At 47.9% G+C, this 19,898-nt stretch overlaps 1 protein-coding gene across 1 annotated transcript in view; it reads right to left on the bottom strand.

The window, feature by feature from the left end:
- Nucleotides 1-10,698: 10,698 nt before the first annotated feature.
- The window catches only part of LOC119406751 (cytochrome P450 2J6-like), a 43,707-nt gene continuing 34,507 nt past the window's right edge, over nt 10,699-19,898 (bottom strand). The window contains exons 6-9 of the mRNA XM_037673483.2: nt 19,197-19,309; nt 13,347-13,611; nt 12,156-12,343; nt 10,699-11,632 (exon numbers count right to left, since the gene is read on the bottom strand). Coding sequence (XP_037529411.1) covers nt 11,433-11,632; nt 12,156-12,343; nt 13,347-13,611; nt 19,197-19,309 — 766 coding nt within the window. The 3' untranslated portion in view covers nt 10,699-11,432. The remainder of the gene's footprint in view (nt 11,633-12,155; nt 12,344-13,346; nt 13,612-19,196; nt 19,310-19,898) is intronic.

The raw sequence follows: 19,898 nt of genomic DNA, 5'->3' as shown, positions 1-19,898 counted from the left end.
CTGAAATGGTATGTATTTAAAGATTAGACTGGGAGTCGGTAAAGACGTAATAGAGAGGCTTCTGCCACCACTGTTGGTAAAAGGAATGAGCCATACCTCAGAATCATCGTAAAGCTGGCGCCATGCACAGTACAACATGAACAGGACGCCTCCGCATTTATCGAAGATGACCAAGCAGAAAGGAAGAGACGCCGCTGCAACGCTGGTTGCGTTGCATGCTTTCATTAGTGGCGCGTTCGTTCTAAGCGACGGCAACTCTTCAGTATTGTTCAAGGCCTCTCTGGTGTAATAAATACACCGCGGAATCTCTTTCTCAAAACTTAAAGATGTAAATTGCAGTTTAAATGCTCGCGACGCACACTGGCCACATGCTTTCAAATGCGCCGGAGCGGAGATCATCGGCCCAGAGTATACCTGCTGCCACTTTGCGGAAAAGCGGCGGCAACTCGAGCACCTCCGTGACACGCGCGGCGCATTGGCGGAGCGGCGCGTCGGGCCACCTGTCAAGGCTCTGTTATACTCCGACGTCCGACGCGAGCGCCCGCGAGGACGTTGCGTTTCGTCACGCCGAGCTACGCCAAGCGCAAATCGGTCTCCGCTACAGTCGAGCCGGCTCCAACGCGCCGGTGCGATCGCATCTAGACGAGCGCATGCGCAGTAAAGCGAAGAACGCCCGCGCCACCTGTCAGGAACCGACGAAACAGCCCACGAAGCAGGTTCCTCTACATGCGAGTCTGGCGCGTCTGGCGCGAAATGCAGCAGGATCTATTCGGCGCCGAGCGACGCCCGAGCGTGCCAGCAGCCGTCGGCCGCGTCGGCGGTCCGCCGACGCCGGACTATAGAGTTCTGTTTTAGGGGCGAAGCTCCTTAAAGCGGCACCCGTTCGTCCCTCGTAGTGCGTAACCAGTCGTAACGCTAGTACCACATCTTGACCTCCAAGGTGGTGCCGGTGGGAGATTTCTCCTGTGCGTTGTTGAACAATAAAAAATTCGCAGCGTGCGCGTTAACTAAAAGCCGAATTCTACTGTCTCTCATTCCCCATTAGCAGCCATTGGCATGTTCCAGTAGGAAACGTTAGTAGACGTAGAAGTGTAAGTGTTAGCTAAAAGCCGACTTCTTCTGTCTCTGATTCCCATTAGCAGCCATTGTTTACCTCCAAGGTAGTGCCTGGTGAGATTTCTCCTGTGCGTGATTAAACAATAAAAATTTCGTTCAAAACGCCGTTGATTGATGAAATAAACCAACGAAAGACGCCAGATGTTTTCTAAAAGCGAAACGAAAAGACTCCAGATGTTTCTAAAGCAAAACGAAAAGACGCCAGCTGCTTAACGAAAGACGCCAGATGTTTTCTAAAGCAATGGTTTTCTAAACAATGAAAATTCACAGCGTACATGTAAAATTAAATTGAGCTGCAAGTCGTCATAACTCATCGAACCTTTATATAAACGCGCCCGATCTCACGTCGGTGATGATGTACTGTGCAGAATTCACGGAAGATTCACGGTTTACCGATGAACCTCCGCAGCTTCACCCACTCATCATCATTCACTCCGTGGATATGCTGTGATTTTTCTTCCTCCTTTCGTTCTCACTCTTTTTCTCTTTCGCTTTCTTTCTATGGTATCTTTTAATCTCTCCTTTCCTCCTTTTCCTCCTTCTCACCCTCACATCTGTCCTCCTCTTCCTCACTATTCTTACCCTCCCATGCTATACTCTAATATGCAAGGCTATGCTGGGCTATGCTAGCCGCTCGCTTTCAGATGGGGTGTACATGTTTTCAAACCTGGCCTCGCGAAGAAATTTTTCGCCCAGAATTTCTGTTTCACTCTCTTTATTTCTCTTTCTTTCTCTCTCTCTCTCTCTCTCTCTCTCTCTCTCTGTACTCGTCGACTCACCCTTCAGGGTTATTGAATCCCATGACGGAGAAGTCGACGCTTGTATTTTGGGAGCGAAGCAGAAAATGAAGACGACGACGATGAAGAAGAGGACGAAAGGAGCGCGTGCCGGTTCATGATGTTTTTACTGGTGACACCGCACAAACTACGCGAGCTACAGTAACTTCGCTGTTAGAATGCGGGGAGCCTGCACTAAGTCGCGCACAGCTTGGCACAGCGAAAATGGTCGATTCTCAAGCATAACGTACTTAAAACACAGGAAAACCTACTTACGAGATACCAAAACTAGTTATAACATAGCAAAACCTACTTGCATAATATCAAGACCTAGCAACAGCCAGTTCACCGACTACTTCGCATGAAACTGATTCCCACAAGGCTTGGATTCTGCCGAATTTATTTAACGTTAATGTTCTTTTCATTTCACTAACACAGCGTTTACTGCCTCTTTAAGTTCATAGTGTCTTTGTTGACGCTTCCGTTTATTCTCCCGTATCATCGGTCACGGCAAAGTCCAACGCTAGCGCGTGTTTCGGCTTATTTGGAGGACAGTTCGTAAGCTTCTAGGCGTCGTCATTAGGCGAAAAAGAGACTTCAAACTCTGGTATTCAAATTCGCATTATATAGTTTTCAGTGCTTGTTTTACTGATACCGTCTTATGGTTTCTCAGAACAGTGTTCATATTAAGCTTAGACTCCTATAATTTATGGACAAATGATAAAGAAACTTGGGACACTCCTGCTAATACAGCGAATTTCGCTTACTAGAGAATCCTCTTAGAGCTGGCTCCATGCTCATACGCGGTCGCACGTATCTCGATGAAAATATATTCATGCACATGTCTTCCGACTGTAACCAGCTGGGCAATTCTTTTTCCACGGCTATACTCGTGTGCGTAGATTTCACTGCGGGTTAGAGAGTCCCATGAGTATAGGGAAACCGAGCTCAAGTTTGCGGCGCGACGACAGCGCCGCGCCAGCCACGCTGCGGCTTTGTCGGAAAGCTCTGAACCTTCTGCGCAGCCGACTCAGCCCCTTTCACGGTTGCGGTAGCGCACGTGCGCACGCGTTCTTCTCTCGGTGCGTGTAACTGGGAGGCCGTCAGCTGGGTACGTTGAACCGAGAGGCTTGCTGTGCGAAGCTGCGCATTTCCACGATGGCAGAAGCGATCCCGCGGAAGCACAAGCGTGGTCCGAAGTATTGCGGTTTAGTGGCTAGCCACAACAGTGCAGACAAGGCACACCATTCACGTGTTAAACTGTATCGGTTCCCGGGCGTGTCGCACGAGAAATAAAGGCGGCAAGCGTGGATAGCTGACAGCTCTGTCTCGCCTTCTATTTGGGCTGTCTGAGTTCATCGCTTTCGTTCGTTCCGACTACCTGAATCGGTAAGTAACGCGGCGCATGCACGCAGCGACTACAGTAATGATTACTCGCTGTCTTCTCGCATTCTTAAAGTCCAGTTACGGTTGTAGGTGAAGCAACTTTGTGTTTTGATTCCCCGTGCTCGTGAGACCTACCCGTCGCTGTTGAACGTTCACAATCGCGTTATACCGTTACGTTGCGCGGTTGGTAGAATTCGACTGAACTCCGCACGTTGTCAGAAGTTCGGCGCCTGCATTTCACGCGTCGGGAAGGCTGCTTTATCACGCCGGAATGGACGTCTGTGCATTTTCAGCAAGCTTTGACATCGTTCTGCAGGTTTGCTTTGTTTTTGTCACTTTATTGGGGTTATATATATTTAAGCCGCTAAATATAACTGGCACTTAATACATGCTTTGCAAGTGCAACCTTGAAGTAACCACCTTCTGACTTTGTGCGATTTTCTAGCCGCGTTCACGCAACAGGTTTTATACGCCTGTCAAGTCGATATCATAAAAAGAGACTGCAAGCATGACGAGAGAGCCGAAAAAACGAGGCGAGCAGTTCATCTTGCTTCACCGTGGTTGAAGCTCAGCTAGCTGCCTCGCGTCTTAGTCGGCGGGTGATTCTCCAGCGGCACGGAGGACTTGACTCTAACCTTCTCAGGAAGCAGTGCCATGGCCGTATAATCTTTTTTTCGCACGCCGCAAACATTTGTTCACGAAAGTACACGGCTGCTACTGTAAGCATGCCATATCAAAACAACATTCATATGATTCGTAGTCCACGCCGCAGAACATCGATAGCGTATACGGCTTCATTTCAGAGTACATGTGGACCATTATTCATATTTAACATGGCAGAATGAGACTTACCTCGAGGTATACGTCCTACACGGTGTAATCGCGACTTGGGAAATGCATTTCGCTTTGAGTCGGGCGTGGTTGACGTCGATCGTCTGCTCTTCACCGTTAAAGTGATTGACGAGCCTTTCTCATTTTATCAAGTTCGCTTTTCGGAAGTGCCAGTCAAGCTTGAAAATCCTTTTGAAGCCGCACTGCAAGCGGTACATTGCGAGGCGCCGAAAGTGCACCGCTAGAGCTCTGCACGTGCACAGAAGCGAGCAGCAACGCGGTGGAGAGAAGGGAAAACGCGCGCTGCTAACACCCCAGTTTCTCTTTTTCTACCAGAGATGGCGCTGCCTGTCAAGAGCAGCAGCGCCGCTAAGCGTTGCTTGGGAAGCCTATGGTTGATGCAGCACTGAAATACCTAGACGTAGAACTAGAAATCACAGGACGAGCGCTGGTTGGCTTTCTGTTTCTGCGTCTTCCTCTTTCAGCGTTGCATCAACCATCTAAGTATCCCAAGCAGGCCAAGTTTCCATTCTACAACCCCTAGGTGGCTGAAACTAATCCATAGTGGCTTACCTCCACCTGACTCATAATCACGTCGTGATTTTGGCAAGCAAGACACAAGCAATTATTACCATTGAATCGATTACCATTCCCTCTAAGCACACGACGTAACGTTTCTCGAGCAAAAACCATAGTTTAGACAGCTCGCCGCTGCCCCCCAGTACAGTACACCGTACGCTGAATCGGCAACCATTTTTCTAAAAACTTTCTGGCCGACAGCGCAGCTTCTCGCTGTCCCACAGCAGAAGTCATACAATTCAAGGTGCCCCCCTCCCCCCATGTGTCTTTACAAAGAGCAACTATTTGCGAGAAACCTGTGCTAAAGTAGGGTGCGCATTTGCGCTGGTTGGTCGATGATCAGGAGTAGAGTAAACAGTGCTAAAAGGCAGGCCGAAGAAAGAACCCCGACCACAGCGCCATGGTCTCTGTTCATTCTTCGTCCCTTCGTTTAGCGCGTTTTTCTTTTCACTTCGCACGCCTGTACTAGGTCTAATTTCTCCACGAAAAAATGGACGCTGCTTCCCGTTCTGTGTTGCAGTTGAGCGTAATAAAGTAGCCAGGACTGTTTACTTTCTCTATATAAACACAGCACATATCCTCTCGGCGACGAATCATCCCGAGACATGCACAGGCTTCTTACACGATTACATGGTTTTTGTCACTCATCAGGGGCGTAGCCAGAAATTTCTTTCGAGGGGGGCACCTGTATCATCTGAGGTGGGAGTTGGGCAGGCAGATGCGGTCGAGTGTCATTTCGTGCTCTGAATGCCAGGTAAAAAATCATTTCGGGGGGTGGGTGGGAGCACGGGCGCGGTGTGCCAACCCCTGGCTACGCCACTGTTACTCATACTAAGAATTTCTGCAAATACTTGTACAGATATCGTACCATCGGACAATGGCAATTATTTCTCCTTCTTTGCCACAATGCATTTCTTAAGTTATTTATTACAAGATTACAATATTTACAGTATTGCGCGCTTACATACTTTTATTTCCTTCGTTTGCGTGTCAGTCGCTGAATCCTCCTTTAAAAGCAGTGGGGTGAAAGTCCATGCTTTTCTGCAATCTTTTCTGACCTACACGATACAGGACAGCCAAGCCTCTCTCCTGCATTGTCTATAGGTATAGAAAGCATAGGGATAGAAACTTAACAAACTGCTGAACTATTCGCCCAGCGTAAAATGCGGTAATTCTAAATGGTGCAAATAGTCGAAAGTAGCGTGGAAGATGGCAGCACTGTACAATAAAGAATTCCTGAGAATCGCAGCCAATCAAAACCACATTGTCATAGCTCTTGAAAATTCTTGGAAGGGTTTCGCTTACGCCGTGAGCATATAGAATGGGTGCAGTCTGTCATCTTCTGCATTTCTGTCTTAGTAACGCTTACTTTGTGTTTAATGGGAACTATTACAGACAAGTTTTTGGAACAGCCATGGGCGCTTCCGTTTCTGTGACATGTGCAAATCTGGCCTTCGAATTCATCCAGAGCAAAGCTTCGGCTACTTCCGAGCACCCTCCAAACACTTTCCTTCGGTACGTAGACGACTGCTTCTGCGTAATCCAGAACTCAGAAGTACGACCGTTTCTGGACCACCTGAACTCTATTGAATGGTCTATGGAATTCACGGTAGACGAAGAGGGCAATGGACGAATTGCCTTCCTGGACGTCCTTGTTCAGCGCTCTTCCGGCGGTTGTTCTACAACGGTGCATAGAAAGCCCACACATTCGGGCAGGTACCTCAGCTCTGCCTCACCGCGTCCCATAGGCCACAAACGCTCTGTGGCGGCATCCCTCTTCAAGCGTGCGCTCCGTCTTTGCTCAGAAGATTCAGCGCGAAGACGGGAATACGCTAAAGTAAAACATGACCTCACAGGCAACGGCTACCCTCGCCAATTACTGCGTCAGCAGGAACTCCGCTCCAGAGAACCTCCTGGAAACAAACCAAGCGATCGGAAGAAAACTGCACCCATTCCATATGCTCCCGGCGTAAGCGAAACCTTGCAAGAATTTTCAAGAGCTATGACGTGCAAGTCGCACATGTGCCCTCGCACAAATTAGGAAGCCAGCTGGTCCGCGTTAAAAATCCATTGGAACGTGAACGCTGCCCTGGAGTGGTATATAAAATACCATATCAAGACTGCCGCCCATCGCACATAGGAGAATCAGGCAACTTCAAGCGGCGTATCAAGCAGCACCAGAATGACGTAGCTAAGGGACATGCTGTCGCCAGCGCACTAGCTGAATATCATCTTAACGCGGGTCACAACATTGATTTGGATTCAGTGACTGTCATCGGCACCGAGAAATTACTGTCATCCCGCCTTCTTTTGGAATCATTATTAATCCAGTCGACGCCTCATACACTTATTCGGGCACGTGGAAATCTACCCCATACTTACACCAGATCATTGCACCATTTACTACGCATATGAAGGCAGGGCCCAACTTCTTAAACTTGTATGTGAACAAGAGACCCGTAGTGGTCTCGAAACGCCATAAGTTCTTTTTCGTTGCAAATTTGGCGAGTGTTTGCTTATTCGCAAGAAATGTATGTCCCTCGCTAGACGGTGTTCCGTCGAACCCTGGACTAGAGAACATGTATTTGTGTCCCAGCCGCCTGTTTCTTGTCAGACACATTGGTAATAGCAATTCTTCCAGCCCACGATTACAGAGCGAAATAGATTACCCGAATCCATAGCTAGTTGTAACGAGTTGAATAAATTTCTAAGCTTACTTCATGACCAGATGCGCAGATACTTCCAATGTGTAGGTTGGCTTTCCTGCATTGACTTTTCAGCGCCCACGGACGAATCAGTGACACATAGGAAGATTCGCGTTTAAAACAGGAAAGACGCCGTAGCGATACCGGCCGGCAACAACATTCTAGGGAAGGTCTGAACGCAGAACATGCGCGGATATTACAAGAGCGTGATGCAAGACGTCGTCCAGAACAAAGAGCGCAACGCCTGACTGTCGTTTAATGCTCACCTAACATTCTGCTAACGCGACAGTGATGCTGCATTTCGTGGCTATTTGGCAGCGTTCCTTGTGATTATTCGAAGCGACGATCAAACATCATGTCATTTGCAAAAACGCTTCTGAGTCATGTAGCCGAATTCCGAAGGAGGTTCTGCATGAAATTTTCTTACACCTCCCTGCTAACTTTCGAAACCGGCAAGACTCGCGAGAGCTTGCGCTTGTAGACTGTGAGACTCTGGAGTTTCCAAGACGCGTGGCACCACCTGTCGGAGAAGTATTGGGCAGTACAATGACCGACTCCCTCGCACAGTTTGCTGTGGGACCAGGTGCCACTAGCAAATGCGAAACAACACTTGAGCTTAATATCGCGTGTGTTTGCGCATTGAACACTCAGAACGAGAGCTGTGAATTTCTCTCCGTCAGTCGGACGTGCCACCGAACCGTCATGAAGTGCTTGCTTAATCACTCGCCAGAACGACGGCGAAAACAACAGCAGACGAGACCGCTCCGCACGCTACGAAGAAACGCCACAATCCGACGCTACGGTTGCGCTGTGCATAGCCACGGACATAAAAGACTGAATAACAACGTTCAGTTTTACTGATTTCCATAGTTGTGGCACGAAGAAAAAAGGCGAGAGCGCTGGATACGGGCCGTTGCGAGCGTGTTGGGTAAGCGACGAGGCCCCGTTCTCCACAGCCGGTCGCATGAGAAAGTGTGATAATGTAGATCTGCTGTTGTTTTGCGTAGCCCTGACGGAGAACCAGGGTGACCTTGACTATGAAGCTCAGCAGAGGCTCTGACCGCGATGCGTGACATGTAACGCGGAGTGAGCCACTAGAGGTAGACTGAACGCCGTGACACGCACGCCACGATCTCCTATAATGAGAGTTGGTCGTCACCACACAACATCGCGCACGTACGTTTTGAAGGCTCTGAGTTCCGGTTCTAACTAGCTAACACGTGCGTCATACAAGTAATTCGCAAAGTGTTGGTCGTGACCTCCTTCAGGTTTGTTTTGCTAGTAGTCTCCGCGGTTGTCGTAGCTATCTCGGAGGCCATGGTTTTGCCTTTGGTTGTATTCCGCGTAAGTGGACACGCAGGTGTCCCCATTTGCAGTATATACAAACGAAAGACGACCATCAAGAGACCATTTCAGGATGCGTAATGAAGCAGTCCAATGCACAGGAAGCGAGAGATGAATTAAGGGAGAATGCCACTGAAAAGGCAAAAATCGCCGGGGCCATTCGTCCCTGATAAAGCTAGTTTTGTACCACTGACCGTAAGATACATAGCTAAGTAAATTGATTGTGTATGTACTTCATCGCTTTGGCATTAGGTATATAACCGATTTTAACGCATTTAGGCGCTAGAGAACGGATGTCGGAGGGCTTGCCTCGAACTCGATGTCGTGCGATGCTGGCTTGTACTTGCGAGTTGCAGCGCGCCGGAATAACTAAAACTTCTTTTGCATTGTACTCGCAGTTCGCTTTGATCAGCTTCCTTTGTTTCTGAAGCGTGGATTGGCGGAAGCTTTCCAGGTCCTTGATTTTCAGGAAGCCGTGTCTCGACACCAAACGAAAGAGGGGGGGGGGGTTATATTGTGGCCTATGCACATTCACTTGCGGCTCTCTTTGCACTACCCAGTTAGCGCCAGGGCTGCGATATGAGGGCGCTGATGGCGGTGTTTTTCGCAGCGCCACCTGGGCAGAGTCCGACGTCTATACCGTTATTTTTATTTACAAATCCCATCCGTCACACCACGTTAACTACGACTCGTTTTTCTTTGCATTTCGTTACTGCAGCGTTCATTCTAAATTCGGCCTCATAGTATCTTTGTTGATGCTCAAATAGGCGTCCGCTCTGCTGCACCACCTGTCGCGAAAAGTGTCCGTTAGCAAGCATATCACATGGCCTGCGCGATCAGCTACAGCAGTATCCCGGCGCGCTACCGGAGCTAATCGCGGAGGCCACCTATTCCGTCTCATTTAGAGGGTAGTTCATGAGTTGTCTACGACAGAATATTTAGGTGGCATGCTTGTAAGCGTCGTCATCAGGCTAGGAGGACATATTTAACCATTTTTATTCAAAGTATCTTTTATAAAGTTTAGTGCTTATATTACATATGTCTTCACAGCCTTTCCTAAAATGTTGTATATTTGTAGCGGAGCCCGCTAGTTTAAGAACAAGGAGTAGAGAAACCTGTGTCGTTGGTGTTGATAAAACGCATGAGGTTTCCCAGGGAATTTTCGCAGCATCGGCTCCAACGGCAGTACACGGGTGCGTGAGGGCGGTGCATGTCTCCTGTTTCATAGTTTGTAGGATTGCGTCTAGCGTTTGTGTATGTTATACTGACGCAATTTGTAAGTATTCAATGTAAAAGCGCTTCTAGTGCTTGCGTATACTGGTTCAATAAACGTCCCTTTCTGATGCTACTCACGATCACATTCGGGACTGCTTAGCGCTCTCCCATATTATGGCGTATCTCGACACTGTCAATTAATATTCCCAAGCTCTCCCACAGTAGAGTTCACAGTACTCCAAATTGTGCCTCGTGTAAGAGCGCAGCTATCCGGCGCCCATTCCCGCTTTGAGCGGCGTTGCCGTCGGCGTAACCGATAGATCGAACAAGGACGAAAGAGAATGAACACGGAGTCTGTCGATGTCACGAGGCGCTGGCCTCTATCCTTGATTTCTGCCTCAGTGACGAGCGATGGCCCCTCTGTCGGAGCTCGTGCGCATGCAGGCCAGGCAGGTGCAATGCGGCTGGCTTCGCTTGTCGCAACGGGGCTGTTGGGGTTTCGCTTGGTTCGCGACGACTGCATTGCACAGAATGGTGTACGTCGCACTCGGGCGCTGGCAGTTTCTGTGGCAATATGTAACGAATGTTACATTGCTACAACTTCGGATAGCCAAAACTTTAAACACAGTCGGCGTTGCCCCAACATAAAACGTGTAATTGTTCTTTTAGAGCGTAGCTCTTAGGTACCCGTTCTTGCATTGAATGGCGTTGGCGTCGTCGTAGCCGGCACAGCGAACAGACGAAAGAGAGCGCTCGCGGAGCGCAGCAGAGGATGAAAGACGGTGATAGTGAGGAGAGCGCGAGGAGGAGGGAACGACAGTGGCGAGACTACCGGACTTTTGGAATTGGTGTTTATTCAGAAGATGGGCGACACTATCAACCGGACAGATGGTAATCTACCTGGCAGCTACATCTGCTCATCACGTGATATTTTAGGATAAAAGCGACTTACGGCTCTTGCTCGCTTTGGGTGATCAAGGAACACGTACGGGTCCCGAAACATCGCTGTGTTTTCACCTTGACTTGGTCAAAAACACGTTGGCGGCCTTGTTGGTTTTCATGCCTGATAGAGTGAGTAAGCGCGACTTTTAAAAATGTAGAAAGAAAACAGACAAGAATGCAGCGCTACTTTCACCTCATATTTTGTTTTCGCACGATCCGATAAGTACATACCGCGCGAGCGGAAGCAACAGAAACAACAAATGAACATTCAGTTCAGTAGAGATATGCCACATTGGATGTTCGTTTATTGTCTCTGTCTTCGCCGCTCGCTCGGTATATATTGATCAGTTCGTTACTAAAATAAAATATGAGTTCAAAGGAGCGCTCTGTGCTTGCCTGTTTTCTTTGTACGTCCTTGTGTAGTGGCCCTTTCTCACTGCATTATTGACTTGGTCAGTGACCGTACCTTCCTCCTCATCATGTTACCTGTTCATACGAACGTTAATTGAACTCTTGAACACATTACTACTTATTTGCATCACATCTTATGTCCTGGATAGTATTCTCGAGGTTTGAAGACCAGCTCGTGCGATTTGGGCCGCACTGTTAGCCCAGGGACTTCGTCGTTCGGGTGTACGCCACTGGTTGAAATTTCAATGGTGAATTGATGCAGAATGTTTGTAAAGTAGACAAACACCACCATGCTTGCAACGGATTCAGCAGGACAGGAGCGTTTCCCTGCACAAAAATTGCAGTAGAAAGCGACGTGCCTTTAATACTGCGAATGTGGAAAATACTTGAATAAAGGCATTGTTTTTAATTGCGAAGCATTTCTTGACAAAACAAAAGAACTTTGACAGTATCTATCTATCTATCTATCTATCTATCTATCTATCTATCTATCTATCTATCTATCTATCTATCTATCTATCTATCTATCTATCTATCTATCTATCTATCTATCTCTACATTGCTATACAGCTGCAAGAAAGCATTAATGGTGACTCTTGGACATGAGCACAGTCAGCTGAATTAACGTTTTTCACAGATATTCAATCATATCTTCTTGTGCAAACATCGCACGCAAGGAGCGCTTTCATTGGGCATTCATTTATTTACTAAAATTTTATTATGGCATAAACTTATATTACTAGACATGTATGCCTGCGAAATGAAGAATTGCTAACGCAGACTTATAATATGGCTATCTCATTTGTACCTGTGTCAATGTAATTTTCTGAAGCGTGTTGTTACACATTACCGGAAGAGAATGGAATAAACCACTTCGGCTTTGTAACCAGATGGCCACTGTCAGTAAGGAAGCGTTCCGGGCAGAACAATTCCGGGTCTTTCCAGAGAGAAGGGTCGTTGAATAATGACCAGAACGCAGGGATGACGATGCTTCCACGTGGGATAAAGTAGCCGCCCAAGTTGATATGATCGCTTGCACTGCGTGCAACGCAACAGCATTACTGGAAATTTCGGTAACAGAGAATTGGGCAAAGCGACAACCACTTTGAAAGTACCGCGGCCGTGTCTTGCTTCATTATGCTGACTGGCCTTTAAAACTACAGCTTGTCTATTACTACTTAACCGTTCATAAGCATGTACATTCTTAATTCCTTTTTGAAGGCTTCAGTCCATAGGTGAGATAAATGATATATCAGTGCCCAACGCTCTCGGTACGCCATACAGCTTCCGCGGTGTACCTGTACATGACAGGTAAGGCGATACCAAGACCGAAAAAATATTGCATTCTCGTATCACCAACTTATAATGCCGCAGCATGAGTGCTATTATATTTCATGCCCCGACCACGCCCGCATTCAACGCATTCTGTCTGAGGCATTGATATAACGCCTTTTGTCTTAATGTTGCGAAGCGCTGTGTTCGATTGCTTAGTAAACACAATTATTCAGCGGACAGAAGGGCTACATCTTCAACTCGAAGTAATGATGGCAAAGTCTTGTCGTAGTTATAACATATGTGAGCATACACTCCAGTTTAGCTCATAATTCAATAATCACAGCATCGATTATTGCCATCTCTTGAATTTCATTAGCATTCTTTCGAAATACCATGCAGCTTTACGTGTCATGTTCTAACTTCGTTCCCACGAAGTTAGGCCTCAGTACTTAACATCGTCGTTTAGCGCTAAAGAAAGACAGACACATGTGTCTGTCTTTCTTTAGCGCTAAACCACGATGTTAAGTACTCACCAACTCGCCCAACAACAAGTTCTTATTAGGCCTCAGTGTTTTGAGATTTTATGCGAACATACAAATTCGGAATACACAGCTTGTTGAGTGGATGCGTGCAACTGAGCATCTTATCAACCATCGATGCCGTGCCCCCAAAGCCATCGTTGAATATATTTTCGTACCGTCTCTTCTTATTTCGCAATAAGTGTAGCATGAACTGAAGTGAAATGTGGATTGCGACTGGAGCTTACCATCGCATAGGGCTAAGCGGGTTCACAGGTTTGCACCGCAGCGTCTCCCATATAAACGCCTGTGCGTAGGGCATCTTCAGACGATCACTCCACGTAATCCTTGATCCGGGTTCCTTCTCTTTCATAACGGCGTCCGTCTCGGCTGTCACGAGACTCTGCTGACTTGGATGCGCGGCAGACATCACCATCAGCCACTCCAGGGCAGTGCGCGTCGTGCCAGTGCCACCGCCGATGAGGGACCCTACATCGCCAATGAGCATATCGCCTGCAGCGTCGGAAAAGAAAGAAAAGCGCTAGTGTTCAGTACTGATAAACGTCTACCGTAAGTAACGTCATAAAATAAGGTTTAGTGATACGCTCGTAGGATATCATAAGGCTTTTCGGTGGACATAATTTGTGAAAGGCAGAAACGCGGGACGAGCACATATCTGTCGAGCAGTTGTATTAAGGACTGAGGCAGCGGCTGCAGCAGAAAAGATACTACTGTGGCTGGTTTTCGAGGCAGCTCCCAAAAGGTTATTTGTGGAAACAACAGCACTCGCATTTTCACTATTCGCTACAAACCCTATTCGCCGCGAGATGGGGCTACAGGTGGCAGCACCGTCGCAGCGCTAGTGTGGATAGGCGGTTGTCGGTGCGTATACAAACGCGCACAACAGCACTTCGTTGTGAGCGATTTGACCCGATTTCCGGCAAGCAAAATTCGTTGACTGCCGCTTTAAATTCTGGTAATGTGTGCGCTCTTCGTACCCGAATTCGTTCGGCGCACGATGTGCGCCGAACGTTACTATTACTTGTGAGAGAAGCGCATTCTGCCAACGAACGGGTTGCTCGCCTTCGGCAACAGTCGGCGTTTTCGCAATGGATGACGTTTTCTTTCTTTTTTTCATGCTTAGCTTGTGTTCCACCTACTACTCACTGCTGTAGTGCGACTGAATTAACTGTTTACTTGTTGTTCATCTGGATACCCCCCAACAAAAAGAAAGCCCATATTCCTGCACGATGAGTTCAAATAGAAATATGTGCACTGCGTGCTCAAATATTCATCCGCATTCCTTATTCAGTTCTCCATGAAATGCAGGACAATTGATGGGTTTACTGAGGAAAGCCGGACAGCGCTTTAGCGCTACGGAGACTAACATGCACACGCTTGTTTTTATTCCATTAACAGTACCAAACAAAAATGTACAGCACGGAACTTTCTTCGATTGATTACTTGCACGACAGTAATGGAACAACGGCCCGGTTGTTTCACGGGACCAAAGTACGTTTTTTCATGCGAATAATGTCCGCTGCCTTCGGTCAATCTACTATAACAACGCACCACAAGCGCTCAAGATAATGTAAAGAGAAAAAGATGTGGCTTCGCGTGAAATTACTGGGACATAAATGTAAAGTGCGTCGTTTGGATTTATTTTGACCATTAAGGCTCTTTAACGCGTATCTTAATCTAGGGTAAGTACACGGTTGTCTTTGCATATATTTCGCCACAAGTTATAATTGCGCAAGGGTACTCAGTTTTGCGATTTCTGTCATTCCATTTTCTGTTCTGTTTAGGGGACAATTTACGTACCGAAGTGTCAGACGTGACTTGACAGAAATATTTCTCTGCAGAGGGACCAGGACCCTACACAACTAAAACTCGCCGTATAACCTCTAAACGACAGTCTAACGCGCATGTGCATGAGAGCCATTTTTCTTTTTACCACCGAGCCGCTAAAAGGCTATATTAACATGACATTTATTACTTCTCATCTTTAGGACAACGCCAAGTGCACTTTGCAATGCGCTTGGACCACACAGCGACACCTACACTGATATGACTCTCGTGAACGGGGTGGGGTGTACGAGGACCACACACAGCACTGTCGACAAGTGCACTCAACGATCTTATTACAGTACATATACAGCCGATCAAGGCCAAATGCTTCTTTACATCGTGTTAGGCACACGTACGAGCGGTTTAAGTTCCACTAACGCAACGGAACAAACAGCTTTTTGAGGACCTGCATGGCTACGCGCACATGTAAACGCAACGTGGTTAGCAGACGACGCATGGAGCAATCCACACTAGGAGCGGTATTTTTCAGTGCCTGGGCGAACGCTATCCTCGGGCCGTCGACCGCGCGCTCCGCGTCCGCTCGCCGCTGCCGCGTGGTGGTGCTGTGTAAGTAGACTACGGGAAGCTGGCGCTGAATGGCCGCGCGTATCACTAAACTCACGAATTCGTGTATGAATCCGAGTTTAATTGCATTTGTGCTTCTTGCAGGCTTTCACAGGCACAGGGGGATGGAAAGAAACGCGAACATAGCGGCGCGCTGTTTTCATCACGCTCTAGCCGTGGTGGCAATAAAAAGATGCTAGATGGTCTTTTATTGTGTCATAGATGACGTCGTGTTCTCATCAACCATCGAGGCTATAACCGCTTAAAAATAGATGCGAAACAGCAATGAATGCAGATGCCGCATGTTCGCGTGTCTTTCTATCCCCGCTGTAAGTATTTCGCAGGCAGACTGTCAGGCCGTGCTGCCGGTTCGATAATTGCACTCGAGTTTGATAGTATTCGTGTTTTATTTTCTATTTCAGTCTATTGCAACCGCCCCAATGCCTTAGTATGTCATACTGTTGTGTTCCACTCTGCAAATGGAACTGAAAGAAATCACGATTGTCTTTTTTTTTATTTCCCTTTATTGATAACGAAAAAAAATATCACAGGGTCCCTTATGCATTCATCTAAGACGACGGAAAGGCGAAAACCATCTTCTTTTTCTTCCAGTCATGTATTCAACATTACCTGCCTCCCTCCGAGATATTTCTGTGCCGAACGTGGCTTTCTTACAGCCTCAAGGATCGGAGGCACTGCAAGCTTTCTGCACATCAGCGGAAGCATGCACTGCCTCCGTGATCGGCCCATTTTGGCCAAGCGAAGATGCAATATGACGACGTCACGATGATGTCACAAAATTTTGTAATCTGTGACGTCATATGATGACGTCATCACGTAATTATTTTTTGCCTCACTCGTGCTGACGCCGCCGACGGTCAATTTTCGCGTTTCATGAGGCATCTAAGGCTTTCGCCTTAACTGTTCGGCTGTCGTTCCATGAAATTCCAGCTGCCGCTGGTGTTCGGTAGACGTGGCTTCCAGTAACTAGGCGGGATAATTGGTCTCATAATACATCTTCAAACTACACTAGAATATGCAGCCGTCGTTTACGACGCGAATTTCATACAATATAAGAAGCGGCGGCTTACGAAGGACGCAGTAGCGTCACTCTTTGCAGACTACCCTTCACGTTTGTAGCCCAAGATAACAACTGAATCAAGCATGACAAGTATCCCTAAACGTGACCGTGTTGCGTCCGAATAGTCAACGAATGCATGTAGTACCAGTAGCAACGCTGCCTCGCGATCACCGACATGTGCATACAGCGCTGACATTAGGTCCCAAAGTTGAAGAATCGGAGCCCATGGACACTACATGCGCTACCGGCGAAACAACCGACAATCATTATGTACTACATTGTCACTGGAAGCAGCTTAGTGACATTTCATGCTATTTAGCGCATGAACTCATGGCTTGCGTATAGTGTGCTAAACCAGTAGACGGTAGCACGCATCGGGGAACTTTAAGCGCCCAAGCTTTCAGTATTAGCTCTTGGCAAATGCTGCTTTCGAAAATCAACTTCCAGACAGTCAATAACCGACTCTCATTCAAGCGAACGTAACGGTGACAAAACAATTTTCCGCGCATCACTGGCATGCGCTCTCTGGAATCGGGCTAGCAGACGACGCGCGAGCGTCTCAATCAAATAGCCGCGAAAGACACATACCTTCGAAATGGGATGGTTGCCCAGAACGACAAGTGCTTCATGATTCCAGTTTACAAGTTTTCATTATACTTTAAACAACGCGAATACAGCCGAAAACTGAACCATATATCAGCTTCGAATGCAGCCACGGCATTCGTTTCCGCGAGCGACGACGCGGCGGCTGGTCTACTACGGTGGCGGCGCCCGGCGGCTAAAAGCCGCACTAACGCCGACGGTCGGTTCCCATTGCGCTCCGCTCCTTCGCCCAAGCACGGTTTAGCCAGAAGCCGCCAGGCGGCGACTCCGCTCGATCTCGCGGCCAATACACCAGAGTCGTCTGCCGCGGTGGTGTAGCGGACGGTGCCCGTCTGCTCACCCGAGGGGCGTGGGTTCAATCCCGGCTGCGACAATCGCATTTCGATGGAGGCGAAATGCCAGAGGCCCGTGTTCTTTGCGATGTCAGCGCGCGTCAGAGAACAACACATTGTCGAAATTTCCGGAGCCCTCCACTACGGCGTGCCTCATAATGACATCGTATTTTGGGGGCGTAAAACAACATGTATTATTAGTATTAGAGACCTGATTATTTTTCTCCTGCACCTGCGTTTAGAGGGACATTCATGACTGTTATTACAGTTATCCTCTACGGGCATGGCCAGCACACGGAGCGCTCGTTCTCTTACAACTGATAGCCGCCGAACACTCGTGGCAAGCATCCGATAAGGACTGGTATGATACTGTCGCGGTTGTTTGTTGCACCCGATCTGCAAGAGCCGATCAGTGATGGCGAGCCGCTTTAAGAGTTGACAATTATGTTTTGCAAATAAGCGTTTTTTTTTTTTTTGCAAAACATAGGGCAATGTCTATAAGCGTGTAAGTGAAAGCAACACTCACCAGGTAGAGCCCTGGAGAGGTTTAAGGGAATTGGTATCAAGTGCCTCAGCCAGGCTGGCCGATGTTTGAGGGGAACTTGTCTTACTGAAAGGTGGGTTCACATGCTTGGCGGGTAAGTTTTTACAACGGTTAGACACTAACGTCTGGGCACATGACGTCCACGGCTGAAATGAATAAATTCCCAAACAACGCCACGTAATGTGTATCATAGGCAAACTCCTTCGTATGGGAGCAGTCTTCAGTGAGGCGCCATGTTCCCTTGTCCGCTAATTCAGACGTCGAGAACAGCATCCTGTAGACACCTAGCGGCTCATTGCAGGGACTGCCCATGCGAGGCGTATCTTGAGCAAGTCTTCGTTTTAGGAAAAGGTGGACACCCAGATCGAGAAGGAGAGAAGCACGTACATCAGTGCTGTATCAGTGGTTATTATAAGAAAAGAACTCTCATATATATCTGGCAAGCAAACATTTGTTGGTGGAAACGACACGAGGCCCCAATCACTGCTGTGTATCTGGTGATGTCTGCGCCTTTTTGGCTATTTATTTCGCCGCGCAGAGCAATAAAATTCAGACCCTAGTACGGTGACTTCATTGTGTGCCGTCACTTTCTCCCTCGTTCTCAGATCCGCTCATCGAACAAGTGTTCGCCACTAGTACTTACGCTAAATGTTCGGTAACTAGAGTAGTCGTTACATGTGGTCGCACAATAAATCATACCTACATATACTGGTCTCACGCGATGCACCCATCAGCATCTTTGAAAAGTTTTAACATGATCACCAGTTCTTTCGGAATCCTTGACATATCGTAGGACTTAGTTGCCTCAGTTATGTTAAATGACACCGCTGTTGCTTCGAAATGGGTCAGACTTGCGGTATTATATGGCGATTCCTTGCTTTGTTTCTAATTTTAATTGCCGAATGATCTGAACACTATGTGTGGGCAACTTAAGGCTATGTACACCGTTGACATCATGTGGTTGATGCAAAAATAGCAAGTGTTCGTTTGCAGCGTTCGTGCATAGGGACTCATGTCAGGTATGCAACCGATAGCTTTCTTAGGACTTACCATCACACTCTGCTAGGTCAACTCTCACTTCCTGAACTAAACACGCTTAAACACTTAAGTACGCTTAAGCACTTACGTGTAAACGTTTCATTTCCTTCTTGTCCATTTTTCATCTCAGAAATGAAACCATCCGAAAAGTTTCGCACTGTGCCCTCCTGGTAGGTTCTCGCGTTCTCGCTCATCAGCTGCCTGTGACGAAGTGGAAAAAAAACATTACATGAGGTTGATGAGTTGCCCACGTAAAAGTTGCCCACCGAACAGTCGAAGTAAAAATTCGAAGCCCTTCCTTTACTCTGAAGATGGAGACCGACCCAAGCCAGTCCAATAATTTATCTTCGAGAAGACAAAAAACGAGAGCACGTTGTAAATGCGCATCTGCCTTACAACCGCCGCTTATCCAAGACAACGCAGCGGTTCAAGCCGCCGGCTCCGGTGCTTTGCGCGAGACGATAAGGGCCGTAGTCTGCGAGAACTTCGTCGAATGTTCCTGTCGTGCCAGCCTCAAGTAGCCTCGATCGCAGACATCGTCTGAGAGGAAATCCAGCCGTCCCTGGCTATCTCCGAGTCAACGCAGCCGCAACTGCAAGCCATGAGCTACGCTGCTGCAGCCCGACGCAACGCTCCCCCTCCGCATGCACCTCAAGACGCCACTCCACCGCAGTTCCGCTGCCAGACACCACCGCCGCCACCACCGACGTCATACCGTCCACCAGCCAGCCAGCGATACACGCCGAGGAAGACCGACGTTTGGTTTGCCCCCGACCACCGCCCACTATGC

The sequence above is a fragment of the Rhipicephalus sanguineus genome, chromosome 10 (assembly GCF_013339695.2).
Source record: "Rhipicephalus sanguineus isolate Rsan-2018 chromosome 10, BIME_Rsan_1.4, whole genome shotgun sequence".
NCBI classification, from domain to species: domain Eukaryota; kingdom Metazoa; phylum Arthropoda; class Arachnida; order Ixodida; family Ixodidae; genus Rhipicephalus; species Rhipicephalus sanguineus.
Note: the sequence above shows the minus strand (reverse complement) of the source record. Positions and strands in the feature narration are given on the sequence as shown.